The sequence below is a fragment of the Danio aesculapii genome, chromosome 14 (assembly GCF_903798145.1).
Source record: "Danio aesculapii chromosome 14, fDanAes4.1, whole genome shotgun sequence".
NCBI classification, from domain to species: domain Eukaryota; kingdom Metazoa; phylum Chordata; class Actinopteri; order Cypriniformes; family Danionidae; genus Danio; species Danio aesculapii.
The window spans coordinates 33,793,977-33,819,835 of record NC_079448.1 but is presented as its reverse complement, the minus strand read 5'-3'; the positions used below and the strand labels follow the sequence as shown (position 1 = coordinate 33,819,835).

Here is a 25,859-nt window from a genome sequence, read left to right as displayed (position 1 = left end):
ATTCTCATTTTAGATGATTTGTTTTCCTAATATGAATTCACAACAACAACAAAAAAGAATTATCATTCAGTCATTCCTTTTCTTTTCGGCTTAATCCCTTTATTAATCAGGGGTCGTTACAGCGGAATGAACCGCCAACTTATCCAGCATATGTTTTCCAACTTATCCAGCACGGCACCATCGTGCTGCCAAAAATGAATTAATCGAAGATAATAAATAGTTTTTAAAACTGAATCTTTACCTGACCTGACTGCTCCATGATTAGGGGTGCAAGACAAATTTGTGTAGATGTTATAGTTACGTTAACATTTACTTTGTTAGACCCTCACCATACAAAATATCATAGAAAACAATATGTATAATTTATACTTCTTGGTATTTCTTGGGGGCCCCTAAATTTCCTGGGCGCCTAAGAGGCTGCTTACTTCGCTTATTGGTTAAATCCGCCCCTGATTATGCTTGTAGATGGATTATGCTTTGCTATTACTATGAAAAACCAAATGCGAGTCACATTTCTTCACATGCTCCACATGATTTTAAATTGTAAGGTGCATGTGTTTTTTGTAAAGGTTGGAACACACAAAAATGTATTATATGATTGTGCATTTAAAATTTGCCACCTACAAAGCAGCAGATTCTTGGAGAAGGTCTGGGGAGAGGCTGGTGCCATATGAATTGAAATCGATGGCTAGCACTAAAATTACAACCGACAAAGGTATACCTGCAAAAAACAACAGTTTTACAATTAACAAACCAACTCAGGCTCATTCTGTAAACGTACCATTTCTTATACATTTCTGGAGAGCACCAAATACGTCCCAGCTACGTTTTTTTGCAGTTTTTGTTTTTGCAAATCCACCAGAGGCCGCTGTTTACGCTTTTTCATATCTCAAATTTCATGAGTGTCATTCACGCCTGCTGTCCTCGCCTAAATCCACTAGAGGCTGCTGTCGATTGACTGAATGACTCACGGACTGACTGACCGACCCTACATGGTGACTGGACAAACTGGTTACAGGAGGAGAGCTGTCCATTTGGAGGTAAGTGGTCAGCTGGTAAGCGCGAAAAGGAATGGTGTCATACCGCCCCGTAGCATTTATTTTAAAGACGAATGAAGCCATACATACTTTAGGCTACATAATTCGCGATCTCCAGAAATGTATATAGGGCTATGTTTTTAGAAAGAGCCTATGTTGCAACAAACAGAACCCCTTCATATGTTTCTTAAATGTTACACACAATTATTTTTATAATAGAAAGTTCATTTAAATACAAACTTCACAGTACAAAGGTGCAGTCACATTTGAAAAAAAATCAAGACATTTCAGGACATTCAAAAAGCCCCATTGTTAGTAGAATTGAGATGGATAAGAATTACTCAAACAAAAGCATCTTTTCTGTTAGTCAACATAGTGAATTCAGTGCTCAAAGCATTTCAGGTCAATTTGAAACAAAGTCTGCACGGCAAACTTACTCAAGCTCATGCGAAACTCATGATTGCACACATCATTATTGGATTTTCCCCACAAAAAGCAGGCTAAATGTGACCACACCTAAAGTGTACATGATTACAAAACTTGCTGTCTCACCCCATCCAACTGCACAGAACTTGAGGATGTAAGATGGCACATATGAGTTAAAGACCTTGACCAAGGCCAGATACATGTTGATTGCACCAAGTCCCATCCAAGTAAAGGTAGCCAGAAAGAAGTAATGTTGAAAGGCTGCTACAGTGATACAAAGGGCATTGCTGTTAAAAGAGGCAAACCAGGAGTTCACCAGGAACAACATGTTCAACCCTAGCAGGGCCATGCAGAGGTTAATAAGGATCTTGGAAGGGTAGTCTCGTCTCAGTTTCCTGTAGTAAAACAACATATATGAGGAAAAATAAAGAACACAGCGAAACATTCATTTTGTATAATAATTGTGTTATTATATCCAGTAATATATGAAGACTTTTAGTATCTCAACTATTTGATCAGTAATCGCATATTTATGAAAGCTGATACTTATATATTTAAGCTGCTTAAAGGGATAGTTCACCCAAAAATGAAAATTCTGTCATTGTTTATTGAGCTTGTTTAAGTTTCTTCTCACACAAGAAGATATGTTGAAGAATTGTGGAAACTGGTAGCCATTGACTTCCATGGTATTTTTTTCCTACCATGGTTGTAACCCAAGCTCATTCTGAAAATGTACCCCTGTATACATTTCTAGAGAGTGCCAAATATATCCCAGGAGCTTTTGTTTTCGCAAATCCACCAGAGGTCATTGTGTATGCTTTTTCAGATCTCAAATTTATCTTTCGAGTGCCATTCACACCTGCTCTTCTCACGTAAATCCACCAGAGGCCGCTGTCGATTGACTGACTGACCAACCGATCGATAACCCCCACCCACTCCCTTCCCTTAACCCAACCGATAGTGTTTTAAAAGGCACAGATTGACCAGTGACCACCCACTTCCCTAAACCCAACCACAGTGTTTTAAAAAGCCATCAAGAAAAAGAAAAGCCCCCTGATTTTTACCACATTCCCACCTAGTTATTATAAATTTTTGGCTTTCGTTTTTTGTTTTATCTGCTTTCTAGAACAGTTCTACACTGGACTCAAACCCTGTCGTCACCGTACATGGCGAGCTACTGGACAAACTGGTAACAGCGGGAAAGCCATCCATACATTCAAGAGTTCACACTTAGATATTGTTTGACAACTGTTAGCAGGTTTGGCATGCTGTCCCGGGAGAGAACCCTGAGCTCGGAGATAGGTGAGCCCAGGGCTCCCGCCTGGTCCATAGAGCATATGCGGGGAGTACGAGATCAGGTGGTTCTCGAGAGCTCCCCGTGGTAAGAGGTAGAAAGGAGGAGGAGATGGGGTGGATGGGGGGTTTCTTCGGAAAACGAAGATAAGAGAGTAGTTCTAGCTAGGCTACTTATAGTGAGTTGGGGTTAATCTGATTGGCTAACTAGTGAATGTAGATGAGTGGCCAGCTGCAGTCAATCATATCACGTGCTTCTCTCGAAATTAGTTTGAAAACTTCACTTCAAGAGTTCACACTTAGATATTGTTTGACAACTGTTAGCAGGTTTGGCATGCTGTCCCGGGAGAGAACCCTGAGCTCGGAGATAGGTGAGCCCAGGGCTCCCGCCTGGTCCATAGAGCATATGCGGGGAGTACGAGATCAGGTGGTTCTCGAGAGCTCCCCAAATGCAGGAGACTCGGGACAGCAGCCGTGTATTCGAAGAAACTCCCCAAAAGGCTTGGAAGGCTATATCCGGCTGCTGGATATATTGGTTTTTCAGAAGGAAAGGAAAAGGGGGCTCCTGTGGGAGCAAAGGATGATACAGACTCCTGCGGGAGCCTGAGCAGGGTTGGCATGGCTATGAATACTCCTGCGGGAGTAGATTCGGGGAGACCCCTGCGGGGGTTAGAGCCATGGGATGGACAGGAATCCTGCTGGGGTAGTTAAAAATGGGGAAGGGGAATTGAGGACTTCAGCTGGATAAGAGGGGGGTGAAGGGGGCTGGGGTGGGGCAGGGACTCCAAAGGAGTGGATTGCTCAAGGAACACTCCTTGCGGAGATATAGCTGGGAGGTGGCAGCGCTATATATAAATATATATGTATATATGAAAATATATAGATATATAAATATATAATGGGGTAATCTAGTGCCTTGGGGGGGGCGATTTTTTGGACTCCTGCGGGAGTCGAAGCTCCTGGCCACTCCTGCGGGAGATAGAGCTGTATTTGCCATCTCCAGCTGGAGTCGGGAAGAGGAAGGGCAGGTGAATGCCCCAGCTGAAGGGTGAATGGCAGTTGGGCGATGACCCCTGCGGGGGTCGATGCTCGGGACCACTCCTGCGGGAGTTAGAGCTTGAGGGTGACGGCACTATATATAAATGTATATTTATATGCGTGGGTGCATATATATATACATATATATAAATGAAATAAAATAAATGAAAGGTAAATGTGTAAAATAAATGTATAAGAAAATAAAATAAGCTAGGGCCGGGGAGGGTCGGTGACGTGACTCGTGCTCGTGTCACAGCTCGGGGTTGGTTGAGCTATTTTGGCCTGCTCCAGTAGGAGTCGGGAGAGATGAGGGGGAGGTGAAGACTCCTGCCGGAGGGTGACGGGCAGAATTGGTGCTCTGGGGGTGTTCCTGCGAGAACAGAGCGTGATGGTGGCAGCGCTATATATAAATTAATATTTATATGCGTGGGTGCATATAGATATGAATTTATATAAATAAAATCAAACAGAGAGAAAAATAAAAGGCAATATTATATGTCATTGTTAAAATGACTTATAATATGTAAAAGCTAGGGTTGGGGGAGGGGCTGTGAGATGATTCCTGCGGGAACCGAAGCTCGGGGTAACACTCCTGCGGGAGTCAGAGCCATGGGGGGGGCAGGGTCCTACAGAAGTCAGGGAAAGGTGGAGGGGTGGTGAAGACTTCTGTGGCAGCGGCCAGGGGGGGGCGGGGTGACAGGGGGTGCCTGGGCGGGAAAAAACTCCTGCTGGAGTTAGGTGCGTGAATAGGGAGAGAAAGCTGAGTGAGACTCAGAGCCAGAAAGGAGGGTTAGGTGGCTGGGTCGTGCCCGCGCCCTTGGGTGGCTGAGGAGCTCCTCCGCCCTCTGGAAGCTGGGATGGCTGTGTCTAGGCTTATCCCTGGATTGGGCTCGTGCCCTTGGCCGCTGGGTTTAAGGTGTCTACTGGTGAGGGTCCTTTGGGCTTCCTTTAGATGGCTGTGGCTGAGTCGAATGTAGGATTTGAAGGCGTCGGAAGACCACCTTCCTAGTGTTTGTATGTGTTGTTGAGATAGCCCTTTGTGTGCAGCTGTGGTGGCGGCTCCTATTCTGAATGAGTGACTGGAGTATGATCCTGGTGGGAAGCCTGAATGGTGGAGGACTGCTTTGAGGTGTTTTTGGAACCAAAAGCGTGTCACTGGGTGGGGTGCGTCATCTATGAAAAAGGGGGGCAGGGGGACTTAAGCTTAGCATTTCTTATAGTGTATGTATGCTAGGAGTATTTGGAATGGCTTGTGGGGGAGGGAATATTGAATATGTAGATGCATTATCCTTTCTGGATTGATCTGGTTATCTTGATTGATAGTTTCCTCATCAATCAAAGTTAGATCTGTGATGGTGCGGTGGATGTTGGGATCAAATTAGATGTTACTGTAATTTCACAACATCTGAGAAACTCAAAAAAACAAGAATAAGCATTACATCTAGAGTGTGATCTGTATGCAAGGATAGGTATCCTTTCTGGGGTTACTTCCTAAAATGTATTTATGGGTGTTGATGCAAATCATGTATGTGGGAATGTCATCTTCAAGGAGGGATGAGGTCAGGTGCGGCTCTGCTTCTGGTACCAGTTTCTAGAAACAAAAGCAAGAAAGGGAATCAGCAATTTCCTTATATAATTAGGAACATGTACAACAGTTGTGATAATGATAATGATAACGCCTTTGTTAGTGCAGTGGACAGCGGCTTCATTGTAACAGTAATTGAGAATTTTGGAGGCGGACTTAATTTCTCCGCGATATGGTCCGTTGGTAGCGCGTCGGCAGTCCTGATAACATCCCTCTAAGCCTACGGCGGGGGCGGCGTCTGTGTATTAAAGATATGAACTGAGGATGAAATTGGATCGTTTATGAATGAGTGGGCAGCAATTCCAGCGCTTAGGAAGGAAAGCATAAGCCGGTCGCACGCCTAAGCGCTGTTCAGTGACGTGCTGCGTTGCGCCATGCATTTAGGATTCTGAACATATGTTCTATCAGGGTGCGCGTCGGGGGCTGTCCGCAGTGCCTAGTCACAATTCAGGACTCTTTTCCCTTGTCATGTGCGCACCCCGTCGCCGCTCTGAGCGGTGCCTCCGGTGCGCGACGCCCTTCGGGCCGAGTGTTATGGCCGAGATCGGATAGAGATATATTCTCATCTAATCCGGGGACTGATGCTGCGAGTTGAAGGAGGTGAGAGACGAAAAGGCGTCCCTGCAGGATAATGCGCGTGTGAGTTTTGATGTCCTAAGATGGACAGTTGTGCTTAGCGCAATCTTTTCTCTTCAAGAATATATAAGGGAACTAAATTTCAATATATTTATTTAGGTATGCATGCATGTATGCAATTCTGCGAATCCAAATTGATGCTTAGGAATTTTATAGAAGTGCTTGAGCCGGAGATTCTTCCATGATGGAAATGCCAATGTTAGAAAGACTTGTCACTAAATTTTCTTATATCTTCAGATATATTATATCTTCAGAACTTATATCTCTGTCAGTAAGAGATACGTGTAAACATCTAGTAGATGAACTACGTGCGAACGCCGTAGTTATTGGCGAGAATCCCGCAAATAGTTTCTGAAGTATAAATGTGGTTACTTCTGCGTCCGAATGTTAGACAGACTGCGAAGTACAATTGTATTGTCTGATTAATGCCAGAAATCGGAGATACCAGATATCAGGAATGACTTAAAAGGCGGGGGTGATGTCGACTGCGAGCCAAGCTTGCAGCAGACTAGATTAATTAAAGAGATTTCTTGGTTTATGGCGTGGTAATTAAGGCATCTTCGTTCGGCGTGGTGAATAGTGCTGAAAAAGGCGGAATTATGAGAAGATGAAAGATCCGTTATTAGACGTTTTTAGAAACGTTCTAATGCCCATTTCAGTAGGGCTAATGTGAATGTGCTTGAAGCAGCAAGAATGAGGGGATCGAACATGAATTTATTGTCGATCTCTTTCTCTATAATAGCTCTGTGATTTCTGGTTCAGCGTTGGTGGAGGGCTGGGAAGGGAGCGCCAAGATACCGGGCTTGGATCCATTATACAGACCTGGAATGAGAAATTCAGAAAAATTAGGTCAGGGTGCAAACGTAAATCAGTATAAAGATTTAAATGTTGACAAGTAATTTGTTTCTTTAGACTTGGCTGACGGCGTGCGTGTCGCCGCAGTAGTGGCAAGTGTGTAGAAGTGAGAGAGCTGGGATGGTGTCTTTAGCAGGGAAGATGGGCGGGTACGTAGGGATCTTGGGGTGGAAAATTCTTATTGCTGGTTAATGTAGGAGATTTGGCAGAGAATGTTGAAGAGGGTTTAGAGTGGTAAGGATTGCTGGAAGAGGAGGGCTGGAGTTTGCACTGGATTGGGGAGCTGCAGGCTAGAAGAGTTGCGTTATTGTCCGGGAGATTCCGAGATTGCTTTAGGGCTTTCTTTGGTGGCCTGGGGTGGCGCAGTGTTGTAGGCTGTAGTACGTAGTGTTTAGGGGGCGTAGCAGGAGCGTGTGGTTGTAATGTCCTAGGGGGGCGGAGTCAGTGAAGACGTGGATTCGTAAGGTCTTTTCGGGTTTATTGCAGCAGTATGGAATTTGTGGTTCCGGCGTCTAGGAGTTTGGAGGAGTTCTGTGACTGTCGTTTGTTGGATACGAGAGACGTAGGATGACGCTGGAGAAGGTACGTGGCGGTTTGAAGTAGCGGGAGATGAGGATTGTATAAAACATTGTGCTCTGGCTGGAGTAGCTAGGCCTTTGGCCTCTTACTGGAGCCTCAGTCTCGGGCAGACTTCCAGGCTGAGCTGGGTGTTGTTGAGATGGGGCTGATGTTTCAGGGAGCGCGGAGCTTTCTTTCTTGCCCGTTGCTGCGCTGTTGTGATCTCCGCCGCCTCCGTTGTTGTTGTTGTTGTTTTCGTTGTAGTTGACGACGATATGATGATGATGATGATAATGATGATGATGATTAAAATAGTAGGAGGTTGGTTTGTCCGTGAGTAGCTTTCGGACGAGCTGGAGCGGACTTGTCGCTAGTTTCTTCGGAAAACGAAGATAAGAGAGTAGTTCTAGCTAGGCTACTTATAGTGAGTTGGGGTTAATCTGATTGGCTAACTAGTGAATGTAGATGAGTGGCCAGCTGCAGTCAATCATATCACGTGCTTCTCTCGAAATTAGTTTGAAAACTTCACGAAGTAAGAGGTCAGCTCCTACCCCGAAAAGAAACGGCATCATAACGCCCCGTATTGTTCGTTTTCAAGACGAAATGCAGCCATATGTACTTCTGGCTATATAATTCACGATCTTCAGAAATGTATATAGGATTACGTTTTCAGAATGAGCCTATGATTCTACAATGTCAGTGGTTTCCAACACTCTTCAAAATATCTTCTTTTGTGTTCAGTAGAAGAAAAGGACTCATTAAGGTTTAGAACCACTTGATTGTGAGTAAATAGTGTGTAAATCTTAATTTTTGATCCCTTTTAAGCAAACAAATGAAATATATTCCTTATTGCGATGTTATCATAGTTATAAACTCACTCAAATGCCAAATAGGTGAGTAACGTGACTCCAAGAAAGATGGAGGATGTTCCACAGCCCACATACGATATTATAGTCAGAACCCATTCATCCTTTGGGTTTATTGGAGTTTTCGAGATATCCTGGAAGACAGGTTGAGAAAAACGAATACAAATAAACAAAATCCAGGCATATATTATGCAAATGTTGAGTACATCTCCATCGTTTGTCATCTGTTAATTAACACTGACCTTTAGTTTCCAAATGTTTTCATAAAAGCAAAATTGTCCTTGCTACATAATTTGTCAGTTTTAATTCACTGACCTTGTGCTGTTGCAAAGGCAAATGTAGATCCACACAACCGTAAATGCCATTGTGCACTTTATAAAACTACTTTATTTCAGTGTTTGTTTTTTGGAAACTTACAAGAAGGATGCCAAAATGTGTCAGGTGGTCACAGGAACAGGAGGTTTGAGTGGCGTTAGAGTTCACCATTTCACATCCTTTATCATTCCATCCACCTTTCTTATCTAAAAGATATACAAACCCTGGTTGAACTGAACTGAAGATTGGGAAATAAAGAGCACATTTACAGTAGATTTATATTTAAAATTGAAATTACCGTTTTTGTTGAAGTCCCAGTAGACACACTTTACTGTGTCCCAGTTCTACAACAAGAAATACTTTAATGATCAGACTATAAATCTGTAATAATATCAGGGGTTATCATGGCCTCATATTCACAAAAAGCTATTAGTAGGAAGATATTTGTTGACAAAAGATAGCACACGCTTATTGGAAGCATATTATTTAGCTGTAGTTTAATCAAACAGTTGCACAATGGGGCAGTAAAGACGCTGAACATTTAATTTTATGGTTTGTTTTGGTGGTGGCTGATTGTATCCATACAAACCTCTTTGTTTTGGAGATGGCGGAGAGTGACCATCACTGGGATCTCAAGCTCGCTCACTGTGGCATTGGTGACACTGGCAGACACTACATAAGAGTTCAGCGTCAGGTTGCTTGATGTGTCCTGGATGTTAACAGTTTGCCATCAGAAGCTGGTACTGATTCTTGCATAAAATTTTGTTTCAATTTGCTGTTATTTAAGTGGTTTAGTCTTCTTCCAAAGGTGAGGAAAATACATGTGAAAATTCTGAAGAATGCATGTTACCTCAAATAATTTTTCTTTGCCGTAAAAATGGAACTGAACACGAGGTCTGGCTCCACTGTTTGGGAAAAAGTTCTCAATTGTTGGAGGTAATGATATGAAAGCTACGGTTCCTGTGTCTGGGTTCTCTGTAAAGTTTTCATCGTAAAATATCTGCAAAAAGAAAAGAGAAATCATTACTGCAAGAACAAAAAGCTTTCAAAGAATTGATGAGAAAAAAATATTGTTTAGTTCTCTAAAAAATATTACCTGATAGGTGGTTTGTGCAAGCAGTTTATTATAGCCTATACTTTTAACTATACTTTTTACAGTTGATTGCCCTTTACCTGGCATAAAAATAATGACACCATCATGCTGTGTGTGTTGTTTACGTCTGACTAACATTACCAACCAAAATTATATATATAATTATTAAGTATTATTATTTAATACTTTTGGATGACATCAGACGATAAACGTATTTCTGCAGATTTAGAATTTAATTTGATTGTGCTGGTTAAAAAAGGCTTAAATTTGACAAAATTTGGGTGGGTTTGGGATCAGTTTGGATGTTTTAAACGTGCATTTTATGTTACATATTTAACAAAAACCAAGTGTGTGTGCTTACTCATTTTTAGGCAGTTTTTTTTTTTTTAAGGAGGGTTTAGGAAGGTTTTGGATAGTTTGGACTGAAAACATTCAAGTGGATCTGGCAACACTGACTGCCGTTTTCTCATTGTAATGGTGTATGTTTTTGTCTAAGGTTCTTCTCAGATACATTCTTTTTTGGTAAAATTTGTATTTACAGACTTCAAAATTATATTTTTCTTAATTAATTTAAGGTCAGTAATGTGAAACTATGGCTCACTGTTTAGCACTGTTGCCTCATAGCATGAAGATCACTGGTTCAAGTTCTAGCTGGGCCAGTTGGTGTTTCTGTGTGGAGTTTGCATATCCGTGTTTACATGAGTTTCCTAAGTGTGCTCTGGTTTTAGTTCAGGGTGCATGTTTAAGTGAATTGAAAAACAAAATTGGCCATAGTGTGTGTGTGAATGAGAGAGTCGACTTCATTATTTAAGTTCACTAAACTTAAACCATGTTCATTACACTTGAATTACAAACACTTATCAACATCATTCTTAATTACAACTTATCAAGTTAACTAAACTTAGACCACTTCTATTACACTTGAATTGTCAAATCCTGTCAACTTTAATCTGAGTTAAGACACTTTCACTATTTAAGTGAAGTAAACTTCACTTCAAGGCAGCACAAACACTTACTTTTTAAAGCTGAAACAACTTTTATTTACACTGTACAATTACACGTTCAGCAGAGGTTTTGGAACATGATTTACAGTCTAGTACATATTTCAACATTGCATGTTGATGGTTTCCTAGGACTGGTGCAGTACAGTACATTACCACAATGTTCTACCAATCAAACTACATAGATAAAAGGAGCACTATTATAATACACTTATAATTTATGGTTTCTATTTCAGAAAGCACAATTGTCCTCATTCACTACAGTCACAAACAATACATTGGAAAAAAGCTTGATTTAGCTTACATTGACAATAGGTGGCAACATGTGAATGAGTCATGGAATTATTCATTTAACTGATTCGCTCAACTGACTTCTGCTGAAGATTTTGCCCTTATGTAGTGGAAAATTTAAATGACTCAATAATATCTGCTTGTGTATTTAAAGGGATAGTTCACCCCAAAATAAAAATGACCTTACCATTTACTTTTCCTCATGTGGTTTAGAGAATGGTGATTTTATTTTTGGGTAAACTATCCCTTTAACTGATACATATAATCAATACAACTATAATCAACTTGGCTATCAGGATGTGAAGACGCATTCAACATATTTATCATTTGATTATTTAATTATTAACCTCTATATTAATATAAAAGAAACGTTTCTAAAAATGCAGAAGTGTCAGAAATGCAAACTCCAAACATTTAACTAGTTACATATTATGTATATGGAGACTGCAAGAAGCTGTAATTATTCCAACTTTTTAATCAGAGAACCTCTCAGGATGATAACAATACATCTGCTGTAGCTTTGTGTCCATTGGGATTAATTAGATGAAGCCTAATTGCGCAGCACAAATGGCTTATTTATAGTAGCCTCTACACATACAGTAATTGGCAAAAGCAAGCATTTGAGTAATGAAAAGTTCTGTAGAACCTCCGCTTAAATACGACAAAACTGGTTAAGTATCTTACCTCAAAGTCATTTGATGGTCAGAGTGATTATCACACCTGACAAGTAAATTGTGCTAAAATAACCACTTGAATCACACAATCCACTAACACACACAAGGACGCGGAAACCTTGTGGTCACTATGGTGTGAAGACACATTCACAAAGGTACTGTGATATTTTAATATCACACTTCTATTTTCGCTAAGAGTCTAAAGCTTCCATAATGATCTTGGAATCATGCAGTGTTAGATATACAATCTCTCTTTGTCTCTCACCTCAGGGGTGCCATCGTTCTGTACAGAGAAGACCTCGAACGTGAGGCCATGGAACTGAGAGGTGTCAGGGTTGATCAGCTGCAGTGCTAATGAAGGTGCTGTCATGTTATGAGCATCTCCAGCAAACACCGTTCTGTCTCCCATAAGGTCTGTAATGGAAAGAATTCTAGCGCACACAAACATAGAAAGCCACATTGAGGGAAGAAATATGGGATTGAGACCTATTTCTGATATATACATATTTGTACAGGTATATCTGTATCATAAGTACCAAAGGATATAACTTGCAAAGAAATAAAACTTGTGGTATAAATACTCACTGGACACAAGAATAATGTTCTGCTTAAAGGGATAGTTCACCCCAAAATTAAACTTCTGTCATCATTTACTCATCCATCACTTGTTCCTAACCTGTTTGAGTTTCTTTCTTCTGTTGAACACAAAATAAGATATTCCGAAAATGTAGTAAAAAAAAAAAAGCAGTCATTGTTTTGCAGCCATTGCCAATGGCTGCTTTTTTTCTAAACAATCTTCAGAATATCTTGTTTTGTCTTCAACAGAAGAAAGAAAGTCAGAAAAGTTTAGAGTCACTTGAGTGTGAGTAAAAGGTGAGGAAATCTTAATTTTTCTATTTTTTCTAATCTTCTATTTTTTTTAATTCAGTCTATGGCAACTTGTTTTAACATTGAATTTATAAAAATGTACTATATATATATATACTTTTATTTTCGTGCTATAGTACCAATTTTTAGATAATATATTTTCCATCAAGTACTAGTATTTGTCCAATAGTTGTATTTCTCTTAGGTAATAGTTGTATTTCCTAATAGTTGTAGTTCTCTTAGATACCAGAACCTATTATTAGATACTTATTCATTACTATTATCATAATAACTACAGTAGTCAACATTTGAAGTGGATCAAACAGGTTTGTCATGAGACAAGAATGGGTGTTGTTATGGTGTACAGAATATTTTTAAGACACCTTTGATGAAATGTTGACTACTATATTCTATTATATGGGTGGCGCAGTGGGTAGCGCTGTCACTTCACAGCAAGAAGGTCACTGGGTTGGTTGGCATTTCCGTGTGGAGTTTGCATGTTCTCCCCGTGTTTGTGGGGGTTTCCTCCGGGTGTTCCAATTTCCCCCACAGGTCCAAAGACATGTGCTGGAGTATTGGGTAAGCTCAATTGTCCATAGTATATGTGTGTATGTTCTAGTCCTCCAGGTTGGGGGTTGAGCATTGGGCTAGTGATGCACCTTGTAAAAATGAGATGTTATAAAACACCAACATGGTGCGGCTAAATATCAACTTTGATATAAACGGCCCTGGGAATAATAAGTAAGTATTCTATTATATTCTGTTTTGTCTTTGACTTCTGTCCATGGGAAAATGTTCTTGAATTATCACCTATTCAGTATGTATTTTAAATATGACTAAAACACATTTTCTGTATACTACTACAGTAGTTCATCTTTAAATACTATTCATACGGTATTTTTAAATAATAGTACCTAGATACTTAATCCTTATTCATTCGATACTAGGATTTGACAGATACTAGTATTATTTCAAGTCAATAGCAATTATCTAGTAATAGTTAATAGCCAGTACAGAACTAATTACTGGTATCTAATACTATTCATTCTTTCATTCATTTTCTGTCGGCTTTCCTTCGGTTCAGCTGCAACCCCATTACTGGGAAACACACATACACTCATACACACACATACACTCATACACTATGGTCAATTTAGTTTCTTCAATTCTTGTTGAATTTGCATGTCTTTGGACTGTTGGGGAAGTCTGAGGAACCGGAGGAAACCCACACGAACATGGGGAGAACATGCAAACTCCACACAGAAATGCCAACTGACATGAACCAGCGACCTTCTTGCTGTGAAGCGACAGTGCTAACCACTGAGCTACCATGCTGCCCCAAAAAGTACTATTCATTCATTCATTTTCCTTCAGCTTAGTCCCTTGACTCATCAGGGGTCACCACAGCGGAATGAACCGCCAACTTATCCAGCATATGTTTTACGCAACAGATGCCCTTTCAGCTGCAACCCAGCACTGGGAAACACCCATACACACTTGCATTCACACGCATACACTATGGCCAATTTAGTTTACTCAATTCACCTGTAGCGCATGTCTTTGGACTGTGGGGGAAACCGGAACACGCAGAGGAAACCCACACAAACACAGGGAGTACATGTAAGCCACACAGAAATGCAACGGGTCCAGCTGGGACTCGAACCACCAAGCTTCTTGTGGTGAGGCGACAGTGTTAACCACTGAGTAACCGTGCCATATAGTACTATAATCTATTTAATAAGTACAATATTTAAGGCACTACTATCTAATGAACAAGTAATAGTATGCAATCAATAAGTACTACTATAATAATATACTAGTTTCTATTTAGGACATGCTTACAAGTATGGAAACATGAATCAAGAATAGAAACATTCAAAAACATGTATTTGAGTAAATGATGACAGAATATACATTTTTAAATCAATTCTTGATTATGTATTACAATATAAACTTGCACAGAATGCCCTGAAATGACTGCATACTTACTTGTTGGTGACCTGGGTGAGATTAGTTGAGATGTAACAGATTTCTGAAACTATGTTAGTGATGCTGCTGGACAGATCTGGGGTCAAGTTTCCCACCTCAGTGACCTCGGAGAGTTTTTCCAGCATGATGTCCAGCTGAGCATTACTCAGACCAGTTTGTTCATTTAACAGATCCTCAATCATGTCCACAATGTATTCTGAGTTGCCTAAAAACAGATGAAGGTCATAAAAGATTCATTTAATTCTTCTTTAAACATATAAGCCAATAAAAGCACATACTGATAACTTACCAGGTGTGACTGTGATGTTTTCCAAATCACCAAAATCTGATACAGTCTTTAAACACTTGCTCATATCTGGCGCCTCCCAAATAGCTTTGTCAGTGGCTCCGTTTAATTTACTAAATGGAATTGAAGAAAACATCACAATGTATTAATGCAACTGCATGACTTTCCCATGTTAATGAAGGAAATGTACAACAGGGCTTTAAATCTAATTCCATATGATTCTATTTCATTCCATATGAAAAATATACTATAGTAATTTATATTAGAAATACTATAGTGTTTTTGAACTGTACTATACACCACCTGACAAAAGTCTTGTCGCCTGTCCGAGTTTTAGAAACAACAAATAATAACTTGACTTCTAGTCCCATGAGCTTGGAGGACTGCATCCATACCTCCCTACAATGACTCAAATAACTAAGCTAAATAAAGTCAAACTAAATTAATAAAGTCATCTGGAAGGGTAAAGAAAGCGTTCTTGCAGGACTCCCAGAGTTCATCAGGATTCTTTGGATTCATCTCCAATGCCTCCTCTTTCATCTTACCCCAGACATGCTCAATAATGTTCATGTCTGGTGACTGGGCTGGCTAATTCTGGAGCACCTTGATCTGCTTTGCTTTCAGGAACTTTGATGTGAAGGCTAAAGTATGAGAAGGATTGCTATCCTGCTGAAGACTGTCCCCTCTCCCGTGGTTTGTGATGTAGTGGACAGCACAAATGTCTTGATTGCTCAGGCTGTTGATGTTGCCATCCACTCTGCAGATCTCTCGCACGCCCCCATACTGAATGTAACCCCAAACCATGATTTTTCCTTCACCAAACTTGACTGATTTTGATGAGAATCTTGGGTCCATGAGGGTTCAACAGGTCTTCTGCAGTATTTGTGATGATTGGGATGCAGTTCAACAGATGATTCATCAGAAAAATCTACCTTCTGCCACTTTTCCAAATGATCAACTAGAAGTCAAGTTATTATTTGTTGCTCTTAGACCTGGGATCGGTGACAAGACTTTTGTCAGGTAGTGTAGTAAAGTACTTGAATTAATATGTTGTGGTAATTCTATGGTAACTATAAAAATACAACAACTATTATATTACTACAAAACACAAGTAGTAAAATTGAATATATACTTCAGTATTTATTACAGTTAATCAGTTCACTGTGGTTACTACAGTATGCACATATATATATATATATATATATATATATATATATATATATATATATATATATATATATATATATATATATATATATATATATATATATATATATATATATGGTATAATTTATATAGTATATATAGAATTTCTATAAACTATAGTAAAATAAACAAAAAGAAAATATGGTATATTTTATGTATGTACGGATGTATTCTTATGTTTCAATGTCCTTTTGTCTCTGCACTTGCTTTGTTCATTTGCTTTAATTTTTTATTTGATCCCTCTTTGTTTCTCTGTCTAATAATTATATTGTTGACCATTTTCCTGTTTAGTTACTCGTCTTGAGCATATATCTGAATTTGTTCTGCTTGCTATTAGTCTTTGTGCAGTATAAAATTGACAAAAATGTAGGTCAATGACCATTTTGCTAGTTTATTTACACAATAACTGTTTGGATGGCCTGAAAATGTTATGTTTTGAAAATGAATTTATTATTATTATTATTAGTCAGAACTGTTATTGTCTTTGTATAAACTATCAACATTTTAATTTGTAAGTTGTGCCGTAGTTTTTCCTTACCAACTGATATCTCTAACTTCTGCTATTGCATACAAAATACATCCTTTACAGACATTTCTATGGATTAGTGTGAATGGGAATCATTTTGGCAATGTTGTCATCTGTACACAAAGCTTTTTAAACACACAAAGAAAATACATTTCCAGTACATCATTATGTAAATGTACACTGAAGCTTCATAAAACATGACTTTGTTAATCCAATGATGGCTGGAATTTTTTTTATTGCTGTTCTGGTCAGTTTAAGAGTTAATATTTGTATTGTCACGAGTCCAAGCAGCATTGTCAAACTAATTATTTAATTAAAGGATATTGCTTTGCAGAAGAAAAAAGATAAGACATAATAATCAGTAGAGCGGTGCAGCATTGCGTTTAAAGGTTGTGTGCTGAATGACGCAAAGATAAACACATGGCAAATTAGCGTTATCAGAATGTTTTTCCAGAGCCACTGAACTGTTCCTATAGAAACAAAGCAGTATTGCACTTTGAAGTACACGCAGTGGAGATCTGATATATATAACCTCCATATAAACAATGCTGGAACTCAAAATACTCTATTATTAGATTGTTTTAACATAACGGGACAAAACTTCTCTGAAGAAACAAAATTAACCAATGTTGTTTGAATTGGTAATAAATGCAAAGTGTAGTACTCACCAAAATCTCGTAGCACTTTCATTCCCTTTCACACACGTGAGTTCGTACTGGCTTTGAGCTGTCATGCTGGGCCACATGTATATACCATAAACTGTGAGCATAGCTTCTTCTGGACAAAGACCTGGATCTGCAGCAGTAAACAGCTTTCATTTAGACACAACACATTTTAACTTTCTCTTTTACAATTTGTGATTTATTATTATACATATGATTTATTTTAACAGGTCATCATTGAAAGGCAAAAACCAGAGGGTACCTATTTGGGTAATGTTGACTTCATCAGTCGGGACACTGATTGCTATGGAAGCATTAGTATATCCTTGTGTTAAGAGCTCAAAAATCATTTTCTCTGTTGCAGTTTCATTCACTGGTGCCAATGCTTGAACCTGAAAAGTAGTCATGTACCTGAAAAAGATGTTATTTGAGTATGCAGCATCGTTAATCACATGTTACTTTTCATGTTGGGACACTTACTTCGGAGCTCCTTTTATCACAATGTTCCAGACATCCATTCTGCATTTCTGCAGTGTTTCCTGAAGCTGAAGAAAAGAAGAAAATCATATGCAAAAGCTCTAAATTTGGTCACACTTTATAATTAGGTTTCAGTATAATGAAATCTTTCATTATTAGGTTTTGTTAGTTTAATGTATTTAGTAACATGAACTAATAATAAACACAATATTTGTACTAGGGCAGCTTAATATATCGTGTCAGCATCAATATCGCAATGTTCACCCACAAAAGTCACATCACATGATTTGCAATGTTGAGATTTTTGGGATTATATTTGACCAGCAGCCACAGCTGAAAACACATGTGGATTGTGCAGTGATTGCAAAATTTATATTATTATATGCAAAAAATGACTTCCTTACCGAGATACTATCAGTCTTTTTTTATTTTATTCATATAAAGTGCAAAAAAGGTGCTCAGTGTATGTTAGAAATCAACAACATTGTGTTAAACTCCAGTGAAACTAAGCATGAGATCCTCATTTTTTATTTTTAAAAATTGCTAAATTGCAACCATAAAGGTATCAAAACGTATAATTGGCTTGTTTTTTAAGTCCTGTGACAGTACAATCATTTTAAACCAGCGTATCTAAAGCATTAATGCATAAGAAATTATAATGTTTTTAACTTTAGGAAAGATGAATTGTATGAATAACCCCACCAGTCCAACAACACCATAAGCCGCTATGAGCTAGGATCGAACCAGTGTCTTTCCACATGGGAGGCGGTTGCTCTACCAAGGAGGCAAAAGACCATGGCCTCTATCATGCGTTGCTAGAGCACCTTTAGAGGTCAGAGGAGTGAGGTTTACCTGCACAGCACTTCACTGGCTGGCCTCTGCTACACTCACCCTCCTAAACTTCACTCCCATCCGGGTCACGGCACCAATATAACCCTGCCGGTTCTTAACCACCCAACCCACTCCGAGCTGGGATCAAACTGGCAACTTTCCGCATGGGAATTGGTTGCTCTACCAAGGAGGATGAAAACCATGGCCTCTAGCGTCTGTTGGCCACATGTCTTTGGACTGTGGGGAAAACCAGAGCACCCGGAGGCAACCCACGCAAATGCAGGGAGAACATGCAAACTCCACACAAAAACACCAACTGACCCAGCCGAGGCTCGAACCAGCGACCTTCTTGCTGTGAGGTGACAGCACTACCTACTGCTTATTCAATGTGTTTACTTGAATCTTCGTAGACTTCCAGACAACCCTAAAGCACTGTTTATTTCACTTATTAGCTCAACTGTACTGATCAATGTTGTGGGTTTTTGATTGGTTTTATTATATTTTTTGCCAATATACTCTCCTCCAAATCAATTCCTATCCATCTAAAATCCTATCCATCTGAATTCATTCCAAGTAGAGCTATTAATTTCACCTGATGAAGTTATACTCAATATCACAATATATAATTGCAGAAAAACAAAATATCGCAATGTCAGTTTTTTCCAAAATCGTGCAGCCCTAGTTTGTACAGCATATATCAGTCATATACATTTACCAGTGCATGATTAAAATCTAAATTCATGTTAACACTAGATGTAGCACTGTGAGTTAACATGAGTTAACTAACAGTGAACAACTTTATTTCCATTAACCACCATCAATAAAGTGTAATAAATACTGGAATGATTGTATGGTTTATTTTTTGTTCATATTAGTAAATACATTAACTAACATTAGCTAATGCAGCATTATTGTAAAGTGTTACACCTTTTTTTTTACTAACTACAATTCACTCACCCATTGCTCTATAGTGTGTTTAGGGTCTGTGATACTTCCATTCATTGTTATATTGAGGTTGACTCTATAAAAAATATCTCCAAATTCTGAAACAAAAAATGTTAAATGTATTTTAAAAGGTCAAATATGCAACAAAACATTTTATGTGCCAGATTAATCACAATAAAAAAAGAAATACTGATAAAAACTGATGTCATTTGTTTAAATATTAAACATAAAAGGAGTTTTTTTGTGTTGTTTTGTCATGGTTTTAAATCATTGGCATATCCAAAACTGTAATAAATTAATAAATATGTGAAGCTTTAAGTGTTTTAAATCCCTAATTTGTCCTGTAATTTAAATGGTTACTATCAGGGGTGATGCTGGAAAAGAAGCTGTGTACTGTGTATCAGTAAAAGTGTAAAGTTCACTCTGCAAGGCATGGTGCTCAAATCAGAATTTTTCTCAGATCTTATTTTTTTGTGCATAGCTGTTCACATTGTTGTTATAAATGTGGCCAGAATCAGATTTCCAGTGTGAACAGATCATGGTCCTAAACTGACCCGTATGCGCAAAAGTACAGTTAAGGACAGCACAAAATGTCTGATTATGCACACAATGTGTATAGCTACTGTAAGCATTTTGTCAGATTATGTTTAATATGATTATTGCCCTTTTCACAGACAACCGTGGTGTATTTTAAGAACTCTAAAGGGATGTTCTGCTACTAATAATGTGTATTTTGGCCTTTGAAACCTAAAATAAGTCTCTTGTGATTGAAAACACTGATCATTTGTAATTTATGACACGCACGTTGCGTATCTTTCTGACCACCAGTGTGGTGAACTCATCAAGGGTTAATGATTGAAGGCGGAGTTTGTTAATTTTCATATTCATATAATTTTTATATCATACTTGTCCGTATTTGGTTCTGTTAATGTATTAATTATTTAAGTGAAATATAGCTATTTTGTATATTTGATTTATTTATTTTATTTATGGAATTTTTATGGACATACTTTTTATGTTAAATCTAACTGAACAATATATTTTCAAATGTTAATGGTTAATGATTGGCTAAGAAGCGCCAGTTTTGCATTCAGTTTTTTTTTTTTTTTTTCAAAATGAACAATTAACTATTTGTGCAGAAGTATTAGCCCTGTATGCTATTCTATAAGGCTGAGGAGTAGATGATGAAATCCGACATTACCGTTCACACTGAATCTGATTTAATGCTACATATGAAAGTGGCACAAATCTGAATTGAAAAGCGCAGATTCCATGTGGTTTGGGGTGTTCACACTGTCATGACAAAAACAGATCTGAGTCACATGTGGGCAAAAAAAATCTGATTCGGGCCACATTTGCCTGCAGTGTGAACACACATATGTGACACTCATGACACATTTTCACTGATATTTTTTTTTTTTTTTGAGTAGCTTTTTTTAAATTGATGCTCAAGCAAACTCACCTTTACTTGAAGTGAAGCGTGAAGAGATTAAACAGATTTTATCCATTGCCTGTGTTCGTAATGATGACATGACTGAAGAACAGAACATTTTCACATCAGCCTTTTATGCCTTTATGTAAATAAGTGTTTACAAAAAACTCTGAATGGTGCTAACCTAATGTTGTAATGTTTGTACTTCCAATGCCAGGTATCTTTGTGGTTTGAGAGAAAACTGGTAGGATGGTGCTCACAGCAGGACTCGAAGTCACATTTGGAAGGACAGCTGTAATATTTAAAGCATTATACTTTGTAAGTGACTGTATATTGACTGTATATACTGTATATAGACTTTTGTCTGACCTCCCATCCCTCACATACAGCCGCTTACCTACTGAGAGGATGTTTATAGATACTGGGTTTGTCATCAGGACGATGTCTGCGCTGTAGCTGTAGCTGGGAATTAACAGTGTTTTTATTGTAGACACTGTTATGTTCACTTCTTCTGCAGGTATCACTCTCACAAACACCACACAATCAAACCTAAGACCACAACAAATACATGTTTGGATGATTAGATCCATGCACAAAGCATAATTGTCTTTGATAAATTATGTGACAAGTGAATTTGTGCGTGAGATTTTTTACCATTGAGTCTTAATCCATGGCTTTTCCTGTAGGGAAGCATAATGTAAAGCATTATAAAAAACATTTGGGGGTATTTTGTAATGTTATGGCATTAGGTTATTAATTATGTCAACTTAAAGGGATTGTTCACCTAAACTGAAGATTCTGTCATCATTTACTCATTTTTGACGTGTTTCAAACCAGTTTTTTTTTTCTATATTCATGTCAATGTTTGCTCCAACATTTCCAACATACATTAAATAAAATCACATTTTGTTTTCAACATAACAAATAACAGTCAAACTGATTTGAAAAAATGTAAGTAAAGCAGTAAAGGATGACAGAATTAAATTCTTGGGGCAAACTATCCCTTTGATAAGCAGTTAGGTATGGTATATTTTATTAAAGTACCTGAATTGCTTCCATTTTTTGACCAGTTAAATCAGCTCTTGTTTGAAGGCTAAACACAGATAAAAAAGGCTTAGAAAATTATTCATCTCATTTTAAAATATTATCCATAGAGCTATTGTTAGATAGTAATTGTTAGTTTTTTATTTTTTATTTTGAATTGGTTTATTTATTCATTTATTTTGACTATAAAGTCAAACCAAATGAAAATGATAAATATTTAATTGACAACCTGTTGAAATAAATAGTTAAAAATAGTTTTTTTTATTTGTGTGCATATATATATATATATATATATAGAGAGAGAGAGAGAGAGAGAGAGAGAGAGAGAGAGAGAGAGAGAGAGAGAGAGAGAGAGAGAGAGAGAGAGAGAGAGAGAGAGAGATCAGATTTCAATTAACGAAACCATTTTAATGTTATGGTTTAGTTTTGGTTAACTACAACATCCCTTCCATGCTTAGCTAAACAAATTATATTATTTGAATCATATTAATCATATTAAATTCAAAAATGAAACAGTTACCTTATATTTGACAGCGACACAGAGTGCACGATTATTTTTGGACGGAAGATGTACTTCAGCTGAAATAGAAAATATATAGAAACTCATTATACATCGAATATTTTCATGTAAAAAAAATTGTGTTAGTATGTAAAAACACTATCTAAAAAGTGCTGGTTTCTTTCAACACAAATATTGAGAGGGGTCTGGATGCAGACCTGGTGCAGTGCAATCTGAGCTGTATCCAATGCTTTTGAATGCGCTCACCTGCATCACTGAGATATGCTGAATTAAGATACTATTGCAAATATAGGCAAACTCAATCATGTTTAACATTTTTAAAAATACATTTTTAACTCAGCGTTTGTCCATGTTAAACCAAAATTTGGGTTGAAACAATCAAGCATTTCATGTACACATATAATATATGCATGTGTGGACTCTTACCCAGCTTAAAACCATCTCCTGGCTATCATTTTCAGTGTTGTCGTTATTGGTGTTTTGCGTAATAGATAAATGCATTTGAATTTTATATTTAGACGATTCTGAAATGTGTTAAAGATACAGTTAATTAGAGTTCAATGACACCATAACATTATTTGCTAAATAAAACATAAATTTTATATTTTATCTCCTATGAAAAAATGATTGCATTTTATAGCAGACAAAAGCAGTTTCACTTACCACACTTCAAGCTGTTGTCTGGTAATGGTGGACATTTCTGATAGTCCCAGTCTTGAGTTCTCCAAGTCACAATGTTTCCATCCACACATCTAAATTCAGCCAGTTGTAATGCACTCATCTGCTCTTTCCACATCCTGAACAAACTCATATCCCCAAGGAAGTTTTTCCCCGTCTCAAAAACAATATTTCCTCCAACAAAACTATGGGAAACCCCCAAACTCAGTGTACCGTTTGCAGCAAGATATCCGGGTGACGTTTCATTCAAAGGAAATTCAAAACTCCTATTATTAACAATCACCTGGAAAAGCCTGGTGTGCCTTGACCACGTCAAACAGACCATGTGCCACTTGTTTTTGGCAAGATCATATGCAACTGTCCATTCTTTTCCAAAAATGGACGCTTGTAAATTGCCACCGTTTCCAGCCAAGCCGAGCTCCACATGCTGCTGTCCTGGACCTTTATAGTCAAAAGCAGTCCATTCAGAAGTTGTGAGCACTCTCATGAGGTTGACACAAACACTCAGTTCTTCTAAAGGGGGCATGACAACATTTTCATTCAGCTGCCAAATGCAGGATCGGATTGTAAAGGCCTTTTTTGTCCCCCATAGTGATCCTGAAAGTTAAAATACAGATTAGCCATCTATTTTCAGCTTTATAATAATATGACTTCATGCTATAATAACAAACAATTAATATAATATATAATATATCTTAGTTATAGAACTTAAATGCCATTTCTCAAAAAAAAAATAAAATAAAAATAAATAAAATAACAGAAAAGCATGGACATGGAGCTCTGGCAAAACAATAAGAAACCAAGGCTGAAATTATTATCGATTCTGTGGATTTGCTGGTATGTGTTTTGAATAAAAAGTTATATAGCTTTTTATTTTATGAAATCTTCAAAATTTAAATAAGAAAAAGAAACTTAATATTTCATTAATTATAGGCTGCTATAACAAAAGAAAACTGCATTTCATTGTTCATTGCACAAATGTTCTGTAATATTTCATATAGGATTTACTAGGGTTTAAGATTTATTCGAGTTTAAAACAATTGTATTTATTTTATTCTGTAAAGGTCTGAATAGGTCTGAAAGGTCTGAATACTTTTCATAAATGGTTTAAAGATTTATTTACTATTTATTTATTATAAAAGTCATTTAGAGCTCAATTTCAGTAAATTACAGTTTGTCAGAAGTGTTTTCATGTGCTGTGATTGATATCTAGGTTATTCCACCAAATATCGACCTTTTTAAAGTTAACTAATATTTGTTTTATTATTTAATGCACAAAATAGCTCTGAGTGACAACATTTTTTGTCCCCTATGGTGATTCAGAAAGTTAGAATACAGATTAGGCATCTATTTTCATATAATGTGTGTGTGGCTCAAATAATATGACTTCATGCTATAATATTCAACAAATAATAGAAGTAATAGAAGTTAAATGGCATTTCTCAAAGAAAACAGCAAAGCGTGGATATAGAGCTGTGGCAAAAAATAAGAAACCAAGGTTGAAATTAGTATAGATTCTGTGGATCTGCTGGTTTGTGTTTTGCACACGCACACACACACGCACACACACAGACAGGAAAAAATATAAATAAATAATTTATAAATCGTATGTAAGTAAAACAATTTTTTTTATTTAATTAAAAGTATTTTTTAGTATTTTTAAGTATTTTTAATTAAGTATTTATTTAATTCTGTAAAGCTCTGAATACATTTCATAATGTAGCTCAATTTCAGAAAGTCACATTTGGTCAGAAATGTTTTAATTTGCTGTGATTGATATCTGGGGTCATTCCATCAAATATTGACCTTTCTAAAGTTAAACAATATTTTGTTTTAATACTTTTGCACAAAACAGCTTTGAATGACAACATTTTAATTTATATTTGGATGAAATCTCAATCTCAAATTAGTAGTTTACAGAATAACTAAAAATTATATTTTACTCAAACACCCATACTTGTAAAACACATATATACCCCAGTGTTCAATGACTAAAAATGATATCTTATGACTTACTGTCATTTTTTCTGCAAATGTATTCTCTATATTTTAGAGTATATGAAAATTAGAAACACAAATGAGTCAAAAATCCAGAGAAACAATAATAACATGTAGTGGTGTCTTTTCATTTTTTTCTTGAGCTGTAGAGAAAAATATTTACACAAGAAATGCAATGGAGATTTTTGATAATGTGAAATATCATACCTGCATATATGAAAGAGGATCCATAAATCCACATATAAATAGTCACAGGCAAGTATTTCTTAAATGTAATCATGATATAGCTAGAAAAATAAAAAATAAACAGGAAAAATAGCAAAAACATTAATTTCCACAGTTTAATTTCATTATTTAAAGAGAGGTAAATGAGCAAACCATGCTTAAAGAGAAAAGCTGTTTATATTACTATCTTATGTAACTGACAAGACATTTTTTGAACAATCTTCTTATCATGATTTAGATTTCTACTTACTGTGTTATGACATGTCTATACAACAACAAAAAAAAAAAACAGTAAACAAAACACAAAAAGCCAGTTGGTTCAACCAAGATATGTTATGAGTAAATCAGGGTATGCCTTCCTATAAATATATCCAGCACAAGCCCTCTCCTCAAGACACTAAATCCACGCCCAGCCTCTTGTTGATAAGTTATTTATTAATCATAAAGACAGTAATAAACATAAAAGGATCCGTACATGGGTCAATAAGGAACAGTATCCGGAACC

The 25,859-nt window shown here is 37.3% G+C and overlaps 1 protein-coding gene across 1 annotated transcript in view; it reads right to left on the bottom strand.

The window, feature by feature from the left end:
- Positions 1–25,410, bottom strand: part of adgrg4a (adhesion G protein-coupled receptor G4a) — a 28,383-nt gene extending 2,973 nt beyond the window's left edge. The window contains exons 1-23 of the mRNA XM_056472733.1: positions 25,337–25,410; positions 23,117–23,728; positions 22,880–22,977; positions 22,454–22,512; positions 21,934–21,982; positions 21,544–21,569; positions 21,287–21,438; positions 21,074–21,181; positions 20,920–20,991; positions 19,470–19,555; positions 17,685–17,749; positions 17,467–17,615; positions 17,211–17,337; positions 14,814–14,923; positions 14,525–14,729; positions 11,934–12,099; positions 9,460–9,609; positions 9,199–9,318; positions 8,908–8,953; positions 8,712–8,815; positions 8,307–8,428; positions 1,590–1,858; positions 625–721 (exon numbers count right to left, since the gene is read on the bottom strand). Of these exons, the coding sequence (XP_056328708.1) occupies positions 625–721; positions 1,590–1,858; positions 8,307–8,428; positions 8,712–8,815; positions 8,908–8,953; positions 9,199–9,318; positions 9,460–9,609; positions 11,934–12,099; positions 14,525–14,729; positions 14,814–14,923; positions 17,211–17,337; positions 17,467–17,615; positions 17,685–17,749; positions 19,470–19,555; positions 20,920–20,991; positions 21,074–21,181; positions 21,287–21,438; positions 21,544–21,569; positions 21,934–21,982; positions 22,454–22,512; positions 22,880–22,977; positions 23,117–23,728; positions 25,337–25,409 (3,065 nt within the window). The 5' untranslated portion in view covers position 25,410. The remainder of the gene's footprint in view (positions 1–624; positions 722–1,589; positions 1,859–8,306; positions 8,429–8,711; positions 8,816–8,907; positions 8,954–9,198; positions 9,319–9,459; positions 9,610–11,933; positions 12,100–14,524; positions 14,730–14,813; positions 14,924–17,210; positions 17,338–17,466; positions 17,616–17,684; positions 17,750–19,469; positions 19,556–20,919; positions 20,992–21,073; positions 21,182–21,286; positions 21,439–21,543; positions 21,570–21,933; positions 21,983–22,453; positions 22,513–22,879; positions 22,978–23,116; positions 23,729–25,336) is intronic.
- Between the last annotated feature and the right edge of the window lie 449 nt (positions 25,411–25,859).